General features: G+C 34.2%; 2 protein-coding genes across 3 annotated transcripts; both read right to left on the bottom strand.

The window, feature by feature from the left end:
- Window positions 1-79: 79 nt before the first annotated feature.
- LOC140054595 (coiled-coil domain-containing protein 127-like) lies at window positions 80-2,021 on the bottom strand. 2 transcript variants are annotated; one of them, XM_072099658.1, is made up of 3 exons: window positions 1,843-2,021; window positions 933-1,075; window positions 80-773 (listed from the first exon to the last, which is right to left on the bottom strand). In XM_072099658.1, exons 2-3 carry the CDS (start codon window positions 1,057-1,059, stop codon window positions 304-306), a joined length of 597 nt encoding a protein of 198 aa, XP_071955759.1. In that variant the 5' UTR covers window positions 1,060-1,075; window positions 1,843-2,021; the 3' UTR covers window positions 80-303. The 2 variants fall into 2 exon arrangements, with proteins under 2 accessions (XP_071955759.1, XP_071955751.1); XM_072099650.1 differs by having other exon boundaries at window positions 1,746-2,015.
- A 1,432-nt stretch (window positions 2,022-3,453) lies between these two features.
- Window positions 3,454-10,627, bottom strand: LOC140054375 (uncharacterized). Its single transcript, XM_072099352.1, has 2 exons — window positions 10,591-10,627; window positions 3,454-8,724 (listed from the first exon to the last, which is right to left on the bottom strand). The coding sequence occupies exon 2, from the start codon at window positions 8,701-8,703 to the stop codon at window positions 6,097-6,099; it is 2,607 nt and encodes an 868-aa protein (XP_071955453.1). The 5' UTR covers window positions 8,704-8,724; window positions 10,591-10,627; the 3' UTR covers window positions 3,454-6,096.
- Between the last annotated feature and the right edge of the window lie 3,600 nt (window positions 10,628-14,227).

Here is a 14,227-nt window from a genome sequence, read left to right on the forward strand (position 1 = left end):
TTTATCTTTTTATTTCGGAATATCATGGTGACATAATATTATATCCATAGCAAAAGAGAGAAAAAAAAAATCTTAATCTAACAATAATATTATATTATTCCAAATTTCTGTTTTTATAATTGTATTTTATTATATAATGTATATTTTAAATTGTTTATCATTTGTGTTCAATTCAATTTATTTCGAATTTCACAATACAAACAATAACACATATATCACACATGTTAGAAGAGTTGACTCTTCCTTTTTTTTAAATTCACTTATTTTTTATTGGCATGATTTGCAAATGTAGCCTACTGTTCACTATTTATTTTGCATTTGTGCAGATGCTTTTTCAAATTTAAGCAGCTTTGCCTTTGCTCGCCATAAATCAACTAATGTCCACATCATACATCCATTCTCATCCCTAGTGTTCCCACAATGTGTATCTTTTTCAAAGATCTCCTTCAATCCCTTGTACAATGTCAAATCCTTGTCATACGGCCTTGAGTATCCAAAATCTAAAAGATGTTTCTCAACCTTTAACCGGTCTACTTTATTCTTGAACACGCTGCAAAATATGTCCTGCCTGTCTTTAAGTCCCTCGGCTATCTTATCTAAATCTTGGTTGATTTTTCTATATTCTGAATCCTGTTGATGAAGCGCTTTTTGAAATGAAATCTGTGGATTTTTAGCTTCAAACTCATTCTCACGTTGTTTCAGAGCTGTAAGCTCACGTTGTAACTCTTCCTCTCTTTGGCGGTTTGAATTTTCTTTTCTTTTCGCAAGCCATACTGTAAAACAAAAAATTACAAATTCAAATAATAGTACTGTTGTATGAATGTTAATGGTCATACAAGCAATCATTCTTTTGATTTTGTGCTCATTTATATGCATCCTCCTTTAGTTCCCCCTCCCACCCAGCTTCCAAAACAAGAAAAAAACCAACTTACAAAAAAATGCAGTTGTCGCTGGTATTAAGAATGGAATCGCCTCACCAAAAATTCGACTAAGTCGCTGCTTCCATGGCTCATCACCAGGAGGCAGACTAAGATTATTTAATTTGATTTCATCTTTCATGGCTTGTTAGTATAGTCTGAAAAAAATGTAAAATAAAAATATTAGTAGAACTAGAAGTATGATCTTTATTTGTCATTTGCCTGTAGGCAATAAATAAATTATAAATAGCGATTTATTTAGCTTTTTGGTGGCCATACTATTTGCTCAATTAATCATGACCGACGACGCAATAGTGCTGAAAACATCGCAGGTTTGATTTCACGCAGGCGAGGGCAAACACAATTATTAGAAGGGCATTTTCTTACGTTGCGTAGATTGCGTTACGTCCCCCACCAGGAGTTTCATCCCTGAAAAGTTTCACTTTCTTGCAACTTAGCCTGCACGACTTTTATTTCATGTTGACACAGTCTTCTTTTTTTTTGCCTAATTTCCAGGCCATTCTCAGGATCGGATAACCTTCAGTCTGTTGTTCATCCACCAACTAGGCAGTGCCTCTCTACCTACCTACCTACCCCCCCCCCCCCTACTAATAATAGGCCTAGGCCCTCTAGATAGATTAAGAGGCAATTTAGACTTTAGTTAGGCCTAGTAACTAGGCCTAGCCTAGTAGTAGGATAGGCCTACAACTTAACAATAACAATACATTTACAACACACAACATCACTCACGCCGAAATAAAAACAGGACCGAAACGGACCTACAGTAGCTCCGCACGACCTACTACTACTATAGCAAATTACTATTACCTGTAGTGTGCTAGGCCTCTACTTTACCCAACCTTAAGTGAAAAATCAATAGGTCTAGCTAGGCCTAAAGGTAGGGTAGGCTGCACTTAATACGCACCACCTGCCTGCTGCATGCTGCTTGGATGATCCCTGTGATGTGACGTTTGTGGCTCTGGACAAAGAATATAAATGATATTCTTTGCTCTGGATCATATTTTTGAACAGCGCCACCAATTTATGGGGCCCAATTTCCCTGGATCCCCCATTAAAGGGGAACCAATAAAGGGGAACCAATAAAGGGGAACCAATAAAGGGGAACCAATAAAGGGGAACCAATAAAGGGGAACCAATAAAGGGGAACCAATAAAGGGGAACCAATAAAGGGGAACCAATAAAGGGGAACCAATAAAGGGGAACCAATAAAGGGGAACCAATAAAGGGGAACCAATAAAGGGGAACCAATAAAGGGGAACCAATAAAGGGGAACCAATAAAGGGGAACCAATAAAGGGGAACCAATAAAGGGGAACCAATAAAGGGGAACCAATAAAGGGGAACCAATAAAGGGGAACCAATAAAGGGGAACCAATAAAGGGGAACCAATAAAGGGGAACCAATAAAGGGGAACCAATAAAGGGGAACCAATAAAGGGGAACCAATAAAGGGGAACCAATAAAGGGGAACCAATAAAGGGGAACCAATAAAGGGGAACCAATAAAGGGGAACCAATAAAGGGGAACCAATAAAGGGGAACCAATAAAGGGGAACCAATAAAGGGGAACCAATAAAGGGGAACCAATAAAGGGGAACCAATAAAGGGGAACCAATAAAGGGGAACCAATAAAGGGGAACCAATAAAGGGGAACCAATAAAGGGGAACCAATAAAGGGGAACCAATAAAGGGGAACCAATAAAGGGGAACCAATAAAGGGGAACCAATAAAGGGGAACCAATAAAGGGGAACCAATAAAGGGGAACCAATAAAGGGGAACCAATAAAGGGGAACCAATAAAGGGGAACCAATAAAGGGGAACCAATAAAGGGGAACCAATAAAGGGGAACCAATAAAGGGGAACCAATAAAGGGGAACCAATAAAGGGGAACCAATAAAGGGGAACCAATAAAGGGGAACCAATAAAGGGGAACCAATAAAGGGGAACCAATAAAGGGGAACCAATAAAGGGGAACCAATAAAGGGGAACCAATAAAGGGGAACCAATAAAGGGGAACCAATAAAGGGGAACCAATAAAGGGGAACCAATAAAGGGGAACCAATAAAGGGGAACCAATAAAGGGGAACCAATAAAGGGGAACCAATAAAGGGGAACCAATAAAGGGGAACCAATAAAGGGGAACCAATAAAGGGGAACCAATAAAGGGGAACCAATAAAGGGGAACCAATAAAGGGGAACCAATAAAGGGGAACCAATAAAGGGGAACCTTTTTTGGTCCCAAAGTTAGTATCCAACAATAATAATGAATGCTTCCAATATCCAACTGTAATGTTCGCTCAAAAGAATCTTGCACCTCAATTGATTTTTTTAAATTGGAAATCATCTCATACAGAAATGATGAAAAAATACAATGTATTCTGAAGACATTTGCAATGTGATGACATCATGTGATATATATTTATTTATTTACAGTGACATGTTAATTAATTAATGAATATTAACTACTATAGTGTAAATTAGTATGGTATGTGTAATGTTATGACTTGTGGGTCCGAATAATGACTATAATAACGCAATAGACGACTGTGTAAACTTTTATAACTTTTAATGCAGAAACTCCAGAATCAAGATGGCTGTCAAAACCATGTGCACGAATTGTGCGGTGTGGGGGCGCTGTACACATTACAGTTGTGTTCAGGCTTACAATCTCATTACAGTATGCTGCTAGTGAAATACCCTAGTTAAATTAAATGAAAAAAAAGATGCACTTAAATTTTCTACAAAATTTATTTGTCCATGAAATAAATGACATGATCATTATCCACATTTACATTTTGAAATAGTCCTCCAGTTAGTAAATACCCTACTAACGAAGTACCTATTACACACTATACAGTACGTCATGGTGGTCAATATTATAATTAGATTACAATTAAAAGAATCAATTTTATTTCATTGTTTTCAGTGTAGCAATGTAGAATTTGGAATATTCAATTGAAAACTGCAAATAGGGAAATGAGGAAATCTGTGACACTGAAAATAAAACAGCTCCGATAATTGTTATAGGCTATATATAATAAGCACCACATCAGAAATTTAAAATTTCAAAATCGTTTTTTTATATGTAAATGATATAAATGATAAGGAAGGCTTTACAAATGCTACTATTCAAAATAACAATATAAATTTGGTTTTAAATATTATATAACAAATTGTATTAAAATCATCTATCAGCACACTTTTTAAACACTTTACATGGGTAAAAAATGTAAAAAAAATGTACAAATATTTGCACACATAATTTCAGAATCTACCTTAACACTCTACAATCCAAAAATACTGTGCCTGTTTTCGTCAAGATAAAATGGTTGACAACATGTAATTTCAAAATTGGCACTACACTGACTAATGGTCAAATTATAAAAATTACATTATCACACCCGCATAGGATTTGAATTAGAATAACAATAATCACTTTAAACATACACTATACACTGTATATTATGCTCTAAAATTAACTTGTATATAATATATTAATAGTCAGGTATTCCAACCTGGTTCATTCTTTCCCTCTGTATTCACATACAACTATTAATCACAAATGTAATGCATCTCTATTCATACTAGCAATTAGTGGTTGGAACTTAAAACCAATGTTATACAATTATCTAGCCATAATTACTGTAATCACAACACAGGTCTCCCTTCAATTAGGATACTCTTAAGGCTAATTTACACAGATGAGCAGCAACAGTAAGCAAAAATCGTATCCCGCATAATACTCTATATCAATTCTGAGCATGCTTCCGTTCAACTGCCAGTCCACTACGTATACGGTCATAAGAAATTACATTTTGTTTTCGTTTACCCCTTGTCTCTGTAAACTGGCCTTTACTGTGACCAAAAGAACCAATAAGATAAGCTGGTAAAGAGATATAAATTATCAATGTCAATAATATGTTGATATAAAGTTGGAGCTACACCACGTAAAGTTTTAAAAAACTGTCGAATGCCTCAACGTTCGATCAATATACTTTGACCATCAACACAATTAGAGAGAGTAACAACTAGGACACCTGAGTGTATCCTTGCTATTTGATTGGTCAATTATGCATCACATGCTAATCTGTATGAAGCTGTTTTTACAATTTACTGTACAGAAGCTAAAATGTTCACGGACCAAAATGTACCACTTGCTGGCTCAAGTATAAACATCTACTCCTACAAGTTTGTGGTCAGTCAATGGTTAGCGGTTTGCTTAACACATGCATATTTTTGCATAAAAACATTTAGAAATGGAGATTACACAGAAAATGCTTATATTCAAGTGAGATCAGGGTGGTTTACAATAACGCAAACAACCTACAACAGTATTACAAAATCTAAACAGTCATCAAAAATACTATAAAAGCACCTAGTTGTATTGGAGGGATAGCCTACCTGCCCACTTTGTATTGCGCGCGATATATGGTCCAACATTCAAAGTTAAAACACACCATATATGTTACATTTAAAATATCACACATATTAAAAATTGCATCAGGAAAATTTAATTTAAAAAATATATAATTCACACTTTTAAATAGGGCTTTTTGTACAAACAGTAGACCTGTATTGTTTTGTTAGAAAAGCCAACAATGGCTCTCGGACAATGTGTAGTTTGTTACTTTAAGTCAATGATTGCATATACAGTATCTTGTATTGTTAATCTTAACAATAACCAATTGTGGAAGTTATTTGTTAAAATAATGATACTAAAATGCTACCTATACAAGGAGGCAGTTTTAATATTTTTGGAATTATATTTGGAAAATAATTAGTTAAAACTGTAATATATTGTACATAAACATGTATTAAATCCAATTTAATTAATATAATAAGGAGAATTTTAAATCTGAAAAAAATGGAACACAAGTATTTTATAATAGTAGTATGCGAGTGGGAATCAATCTTTTGGAGTTGGGTGCTAACCAAGGTCAAGGTTCAAATTAGGGCCTAAAAACATTTTACTGTGTGGGCAAGCCACTTACAGTCACTGTACAGTACAACATCCAATCTGTTACAATTAATTAATTAATATGTAAAGGTCCACTAATAAGGTATATGATAAAAACAAACTCCGAAAAAAGTATAGGAAATTATGATTCATCACAATGGCTTGCGTCACTTTTTTCTGAGTTTGTTTTATATTGTCAACTATCAAACATAGGTAAGCTTGCTATAATCAATAGCAGTTGTCTGCTCAGCACAGAATGATGTGTCTTCATCAACCTCTTTTACTGAACCTGAGGAATCTTCAGAGGACAATGGCGGTTTACTATCTAAAGGGGAAGATACTTTAACAGCTGAATCCATTATATTGTCTTGAGCGTTTCCAGAATTTATATCCGTTTTGATTATTAATGATTTTTTTAATGGAATGAACTTAGAATTATATGGTGGTGATGTTGGCTTAACGTTTGGCGATTTAGAATTGTGTGTACAGTTCTCAGACCTTACTTCAAAAAGACGTGTTGGTGTCGGTGGAATGTTCTCACTATATGAAGTGTTATTTAAGTCTTCTGACAATATTCTGGATGGAGTAGTCAATATTGAATGGAGTTTGTTAGATAAATTCTGTTCATTTAAACTGGATGAACTCTCTGAATGCTTCAAGTTAGCACCGTGTCGTGTTTTGACTGACAAGTCTTCTGGCAGGAAACAAGAGTTATTTGTAAACTCTTCTGAAGATAAAAGTTGTTTTTCTGGTAAGCTATTGGACTGTTCTGGTGATGATGGACGAGAGTATATCGAGTCTGGAGTAGGAGCAGACTCTGCAGAAGAGTACAGAGAATCAGGTGTAGGTGCTGATTCAAGAGAAGATGTAGAAATCGGCGATGCAGGGTATGGTTCAGGAGTAGTAGCTCGTAGAGGACTGATGGTACCTGGTAATGGACTTTCACTCCTATCTAACGATTCTTTATGATTGTAGTCAAGTTCCAAAGATGAAGCTGCAACAGCTGCTGATTTTGCTGCAAGTGCCTCAAGTTTTTTCTCTTTTTTCACATGAGTTTTTACATGTCTGCGTAGATTACTACTACACCTAAATGTCTTTGGACATTGCCTGCAGTGGTATGGCCTCTCTTGTGTATGAACAAGTTCATGGTAATTTAGATCTTCATCCGTATCAAAACTCTTTGTACAAGTATTACATTTAAAAGGTTTATCTTTTTTGTGTGTGTGTTCATGTCGCTTCAGATTACTGTTGCATTTAAATCTTTTTTCACAAATTTTACACTCAAACGGTCGTTCTCCGGTGTGGGATCGTGTATGTAAAATTAGTTCGTCCTTACGGCCAAATTTTGATGGACACACGTCGCATTTATATGGCTTTTCTCCTGTATGTAATCGCTGATGCTTTCTAAAGCCACTTTTGTCAACAAAACATTTTGAACAAATGTCACATTGAAAAGGTTTTTCACCGGTATGTGAACGCCAATGAACAATCAAGTCATTCTTCCAAGTGAAACGACGTCCACATAACTCGCAAACATGACGCTTTTCTCCTGTGTGCTTACGCCTGTGTTTCGTTAAACTTCCGCGATGTGAGAATTTCAACGGGCAGTCTGGACATTGATATCGTTTTTTATTGTGAGCAATACGTTCATGATCTTCAAGTAATAACTTTCGCTGAAAACGTTTCTCGCACATTTGGCACTCATATTTTAAAACTGGCGGTTTTGGAATTGGATTTTCATGAGATTTTCTATGCGATGCAAGGTAGTACGTTTGACTGAACCGTTTTCCGCAAAGATTACACTGAAAGGGTCTTGTGTGTATCAACCTGTGTTTACGCAAAGCCGATGGGGTTATAAAAAATTTTCCACAATCTTCACACGGACACTTTTTATCCCCGGTGTGATTCTTCATATGATTTGTGAGATGAAATCGTCTAGTAAACGTACGATCACAATGTAAACACGGAAACGGACGATCTCCGCGATGACTTTGCTCATGTCGACGTAGAACACCTCGACGTGCGAACTTGTTCCCACATTCACCACATTCATAAGGTTTCTCACCGGTGTGAACTCTTTCATGGATTTTGCAAGATGGGCGATCTTTAAAGAGCTTACCGCATTCAAAACAAGCATAGGGCTTTTCAGTTGAATGAACTTTCATATGTTTGTTCAGCATGCTTTTAATGACAAATCCCTTTGAGCAGACTTCACAATGAAACCTCAACTCTCCAGAATGCACATATTTGTGTTCATCTAAATCTTCTTGCAATACAAAGGTCTTTGCACATTCTTCACATTTTAACATTTCCTGGTCTTTATGAGTAGTGAGGTGTTGCTTTAGAGTACATTTACGATGAAAACTTTTGCTACAATGGTTACATGAAAATATTTTTTCTCCGGTGTGTATCAATTTGTGTCTTTTCATAGTTGCTTTGTGTTGAAAAGTTTTCAAACATATATCACACTGAAAAGGTTTCTCTTTACCAAATCTTGATGCTGTGCCACTCAAACCTCCACCAATGTCATCCACTTCCTCGACTTGACTCTCTGATTGTCCATCTTCTCCAGAATCTAAAGGAAGGTAAACAGCTTCATCATCAGAAAAGGAGACTGAAAGTCCCAGACCATCAGGATCGAGGCTGGGATGATCTTCACATTCAAGAAAGAGAACACAACTTTCTGGATCCACCACCTCTGCCTCTGAACTGCCTGTTGACTGGTTATCAAGATCATCTTGGATTGGCAGGGAATCTCCTGTTGTCAGAAGTATAGAGTTGTCTGTACTCTCAGCTGGAAAACTATCCATGTTTGTTACATATCTTTGACACTATAAAAAAAACATATTTGTTTATTATTTACCAATTATAAAGTATTTCAGAGAAAAGCAAATTGAAGGCAATTTCCCTGCATTTGTTTTACAAATTACAATATTTATAAAAATAATGCCTGTACTTTAATTATAATATTACTGTACATTAAACCAGGTCATTTCTTATAATATTACTGTACATTAAACCAGGTCATTTCTTATAATATTACTGTACATTAAACCAGGTCATTTCTTTTCTTAAATGATTTTACTGTGTACTGTGTGGTATTAATTATAATCAAAGAGAAAACAATGTACACAATGTACCGGTAAGGAGAGTGTCTTTAAATCAAAATTAAATTTTTAAAATAAATTAAAAAATGTAATTAAATTAAGTTTATGTTGTGTTTTTGTTGCAATTTTATATTTATTTTTACTATGAATTATATTCAATTCACATTTATTTACTCATCGTTTATAAATACAGTTTTATAGCATAAATGATGGCAAGGATCCTGCATAGAGAAGTTTACACTTCTGTTTTCGCAGGACCCTTTTACATAAAAAACATAAAACAATAAACACAACATAATAGATACAAAAAAAAACAAAAACATATAAACATGGTGTACATGACTTAAACTTCGGACAGAAACATAGTTTAAAAAATATTTTTTTTTATATTTGGGAGATTGGATGCAATTCTGGCAGGCTTCCGGTGAAATTAGGATGTTTTTGGAACGTGTAAAGATGTAAAAAGGGTGTGTAGAGTACACACTTTATAGGGGAAAGGGGATTGTTTACTTGCAATCCCATTAAAGTGTTTTCACTTTTATTTAATCTTATACTTAAAAACTCCATTAAAATGTTGAGAGGGTTCAAATCAACACCAGGGACAAAGGTCAATGACTCGAGTCACTTTGCTTATTTTACAGTAATTATTTGAGTAAATGCTCCTGCTTTGAATAAACTCCCCCATACCTCGAACATTGTTTGGGAAACATCTTCCTGGAATAAACAAGGGCCTACAGTATATTGACTATATTGAACATTTTGAATTTTTATTTTATTCACTTCTTTTAATTTTATTTTTGTATAATGGTATTTTTCATATTTAGGGAGAATTGATTATACATGTTACCATATTATTATTATTATTATTACACCCTAAAAAAACGGCAATTAATAATAATAATAAAATAATAGAGTTTAGTGGGTTGGGGTGGGGCTATGTATGTTGCATAGTATTCACTGCATACAATTTGTGTTATGTTTACAAAACATTTATCAATTAATGTGAAACTTTCTTTATGTAAAACATACTTTAGTAGGCCTACTGTCATGTTATAATCCTTACACACCTAAAGCAGGGCCTACCACCGCCGTTAGCATTCATACGAAACGCCAATTACGATGTGTGTGATGATGCATGCATTGCATGGTGTAGCAGTGGGAGTTGTGAACTGCAGCAGCAGCAATTGATTGACTTTACACGTTTTTTACAGCAATAATTATCTATTCCTTCAAGTAGAGGCCTACTGTATTTCTAATCTAATCATCGATTCAAATATTAAGTAAAATTCTATCAATACAGTCTGCTTTTGGAAAAAAGCTTACCATGTAGGCCTAGACTCGGCATACAAACAAGATGTTGTTTTTCCGGTTCAGACCTACTTACTCGCGTCACTAGGCCTAGGCTAGCCTTGATCAGAACCTAGAATCGCCGACCAACATTAGAAAACCCGTTAAAAATGTACCTTATTGCGACTAATCTAACCATTGCGAGATATAGTATATAAGAATAAACATTAACGTTATGCTCAAAGCATCTATTTTGTGAATATTACCTCCAAATATAAGTTAAATTCGGAAACTTATACATACCCAGTATTTTTACCACCATGCATCGACCACAAACACTCTGTACGTTCTCAGGTCATAAAGAATGCTCAACAAGGCGACTCGAAACCACGCCAATATGGCAGCGAGGTCGATCGCCGTGTAGTACAGTAGTATACACTCTTGATTGTTCCATATCATTATTAGTAGGCCTGGGCCTGGAAGATTATGGCATGATAATTGATAGGGCTATGTTTTCCTTTTTATTTAAATATATATTTTCCCACTGAAAAAAAATGTGTTTTTTTTTAAATATGCCATTTTGATGTTCTTAAAAAAAATTGATGGAAAAAAAAAAATTTACCTGAACATGTTTTTTTTCTGAGGAAGTGATTACATTAGGCCTATTAAAAGTAGGCCTACAAAAATAAAATGGCCTATTCAAAATCTGATTTTATTAATCTTCATTGTTTATGTTTTTGGGAGACAATTCATCTTTAAAAGATGTATTGTCCCCGAAAAAATTAAGATCAATAATAATCATCAGACTTTGAAAAAAAAAACGAAAAAAATTAATATTCTTTCACATAATAAAGGTTTTATTTTTATTTTTTTTAACTTCGGTATCTTTGCTGCTATGTATACGCCGTACGTTGGATGGATGCATACATTGACCGAAAACAAATTATTTATTTATAAATAACGTAACACAAATCAACTAACTTTATAATTATAACAATTGTAGTTCTTGAGATATTTTTCACGCTGCTGCTCTAGCCCGCTACGTCCCATTAGAACTACTCAATAAAAAGCAAGCAGCAGTTATAGTTCTAAGGACGACAGTTTTGCGAAAATGGAAACTCCATATAATTTTATAGATTTCCAGCTGCTACTGTAGACCCAAAAAAACGTCTGGGAAAAGAGTCTATTAGGTCTTAAGACATGTCATGCTAAAATTACAAATCACAAAGCATTTCTGGTATTTATGACTTTTGACTGTAATTTACTGTCAGATATTCATTGAATTATTATCGAAACAGTCCATACTAAACACTTGAAATATCTAGGGTGATAAAGTGACCCCCAGATTTGACCTTAGCAATAAAATTAACTAAAGTGACAGAAATTGAGTATTTACTTCTGTAACAACAAAATAATATTTATTCACATATAAAAAGAGAAAAGGAAACCCCAAACCATTGTCTGACAGACAATTTAAGTATTTGTTGCTTTAAATTACTATTTTTTCAGGTAAAATAACTATTATGTGACAATAAAATGACACATTCAAAAACATTTGAAATAAAAAATATTTTTCAATAAGCGAGCAGCGTTTTTTGTAAGAAATATTTCTTGTTTACTCCTTTTTTTGGAGGGTGTTGGGGAAAATTTTTGTAAGTTGAGAAATCTTTTACTGAAATCTTGGACTTTTTCTTCCTTGTTTTATGTTGGACAAATCAGAGGCCTACAGTACATGCATCTTTCACCATGTCCGTCCTTCGCTGTTATTTAAAGATGTATTGTCCCTTGGAACACAAAAAAATGAAGGTCAAAATATTCTAAATTTAAATTGGCTATATCAAAGTAATATTAAAGTTATTCACTTTAAGTCCAAAATTCGAGCCAAAAACAACAAGTTTACGTAATTAACAGGTAAAAATAGTTTGATTACATTTCGTCTGAAAAATCGTCACGAGCTAAAGTAAACAAAGATTTCAAACCACGAGTATGCATTTAATTGCATATGCTAATTTGGATTGTTTACAACTCGATCGTCAATGTTGAGAAGGTGTTTTCACACAGATCGCAAGGAAGTTTATGATTATGCATACAGAGTAGCCAAACAAGCGCGTTCCATTATGGGACATGTTTTGATCGAAAACTTTGACTGGAAGTCAAAGTTATTTTTTGAACAAAAAAACGTCTGTATTTCAGTTAAATGATTTTTTTTCCGACTAATTTTTGGTGAAAGTTAATAACTATTATGATCCTTCAAAATGACCCACTTTTTTTCGAAATCTTTTTTTTTTTTTTTTTTTTTTTTTCAAAGTGACAATACATCTTTAATTATTGTTGACACATGAGTTGAAATTTCGTTTTTTTTTAAATTTAGCATAGTATATTTCTTAGTTGTGTGTCCGCCCGCTTTTTAACAGCCCTAGAAGGAAATTCCACATAAAGGTTTTATTTTTGTTTTTTAACTTCGGTATCAGCGTTCCAACAAAGCTTCCACTTTTATACCAACAATGAGTACCATCCTCCAATGAAATTTAGAGTAGGCCTATTGATGGACAGACGTTAATTCAGTCAGATAGATAAGAATAAAAAAATGGAAATAACTCCTGACTTTTATCACGGAAGGTTTCAGCTTCTCCACCGTTAGCATGTGTGTTATGTCATCGGTTACAAAAGTGATCTGAGTTTGAATTTAAAGATTGGTGTTCTATGTTCAAGCTGAAAATTAAGACCATATATCTAAAGGTTAACAGATTCAAGGACAGGACAAACGTTGTCAGTATAACAAAAAAGCGTTTTAGCAAAGTATCCGGATTTTGTTAAAAATCAAAACGGGAAAAAATTGAAGGATACCAAGTTTACTGGAGAAAACCAAACGCAACTCCTAATTATTCTCTGTGCACTAAAAGCACGAAATGAAAAAGACTGTAACGTTTTGAGGACCTTAATCGAGAAAGTAAACAGTATAGTGAGTTAGCCTCTTGCTTCACCGACAGTTATGTTGTTAAAGAAGACGGTATAAATCACTTTATTTATGAGTCTATATACCACACCACTAACGAACCTGCTATTATTGCAGAGGGAATAAATGTATTTTACGTACCGTTGCCAATAATATAATGTTTAACCTTCCATTTACTGATGTTGATCCATGTTCGTATTCTTTTTCTGTTCCGCATAACGTTAGTTAGGACTACCGATTTGTTTTAAATGAATATAATTTCTTTCTACAAATAATACTGGGTCCTATAAATCTGGGAGTCTCCCCACTTATTCCACACGTGCAATCAAGCCCACGACTGAGCTGGATCCACAGAGGTATGGAGGTAAAGTCCGGGGTAAAGTCATTGGTTCAGTCTCTTTTCATTGATCTTTAGAAAAGCTTTCGACCTTGTTGTTGATTATAGTATTACATAAACTTCCCTATTTAGTAGGCTATTAATGGCTTATTATCTGAATCGGTTATAGTGGTTCACATCATACCTTTCTGGACGTTATCAACATGTCTTTTAAAATTCAACAATATCTTCACCTCAAAATGTTAATTAGAGCTGTTACTAATGGTTAAAGCATGTACTAAATTAATAATAATGCATTTTATTTCCTGAAATCCGACATGAATTTTGCAAAAGAAATTATATACACTATACACATATATTTTAATTTTTTTTTAGTCCCAAGGTGTATTTTTATTGTATAATTTTTTACTCATAGTGAATGATAATTTTATAAATGTATATAATATATAATAATATTTATTTCCACAAATAATAGAGCAAAATACAGAGTAGCATAATAAATAAACAACCGATAATGAACATATATAATGCAAGAAAAGAAATATATAAGTGGAAAATATAGTTTTCATAACTAAGCTAAAACGCCCTTGTGAAAATATACCTCTGGTTAGTGTTGTACCACCAATGTCTAAATAAAGTTGTTATTA

The sequence above is a fragment of the Antedon mediterranea genome, chromosome 1 (assembly GCF_964355755.1).
Source record: "Antedon mediterranea chromosome 1, ecAntMedi1.1, whole genome shotgun sequence".
Lineage (NCBI taxonomy): Eukaryota > Metazoa > Echinodermata > Crinoidea > Comatulida > Antedonidae > Antedon > Antedon mediterranea.

What these genes read in the sequence shown, in the direction of transcription:
- LOC140054595 (XM_072099658.1), bottom strand. Translation starts at nt 1,059, where the DNA reads ATGAAAGATGAAATCAAATTAAATAATCTTAGTCTGCCTCCTGGTGAT. An exon ending in AGCGACAACTGCATTTTTTT is followed by an intron (nt 774 to 932) that starts GTAAGTTGGTTT and finishes TTTGTTTTACAG; the next exon opens with TATGGCTTGCGAAAAGAAAA.
- LOC140054375 (XM_072099352.1), bottom strand. Translation starts at nt 8,703, where the DNA reads ATGGATAGTTTTCCAGCTGAGAGTACAGACAACTCTATACTTCTGACA.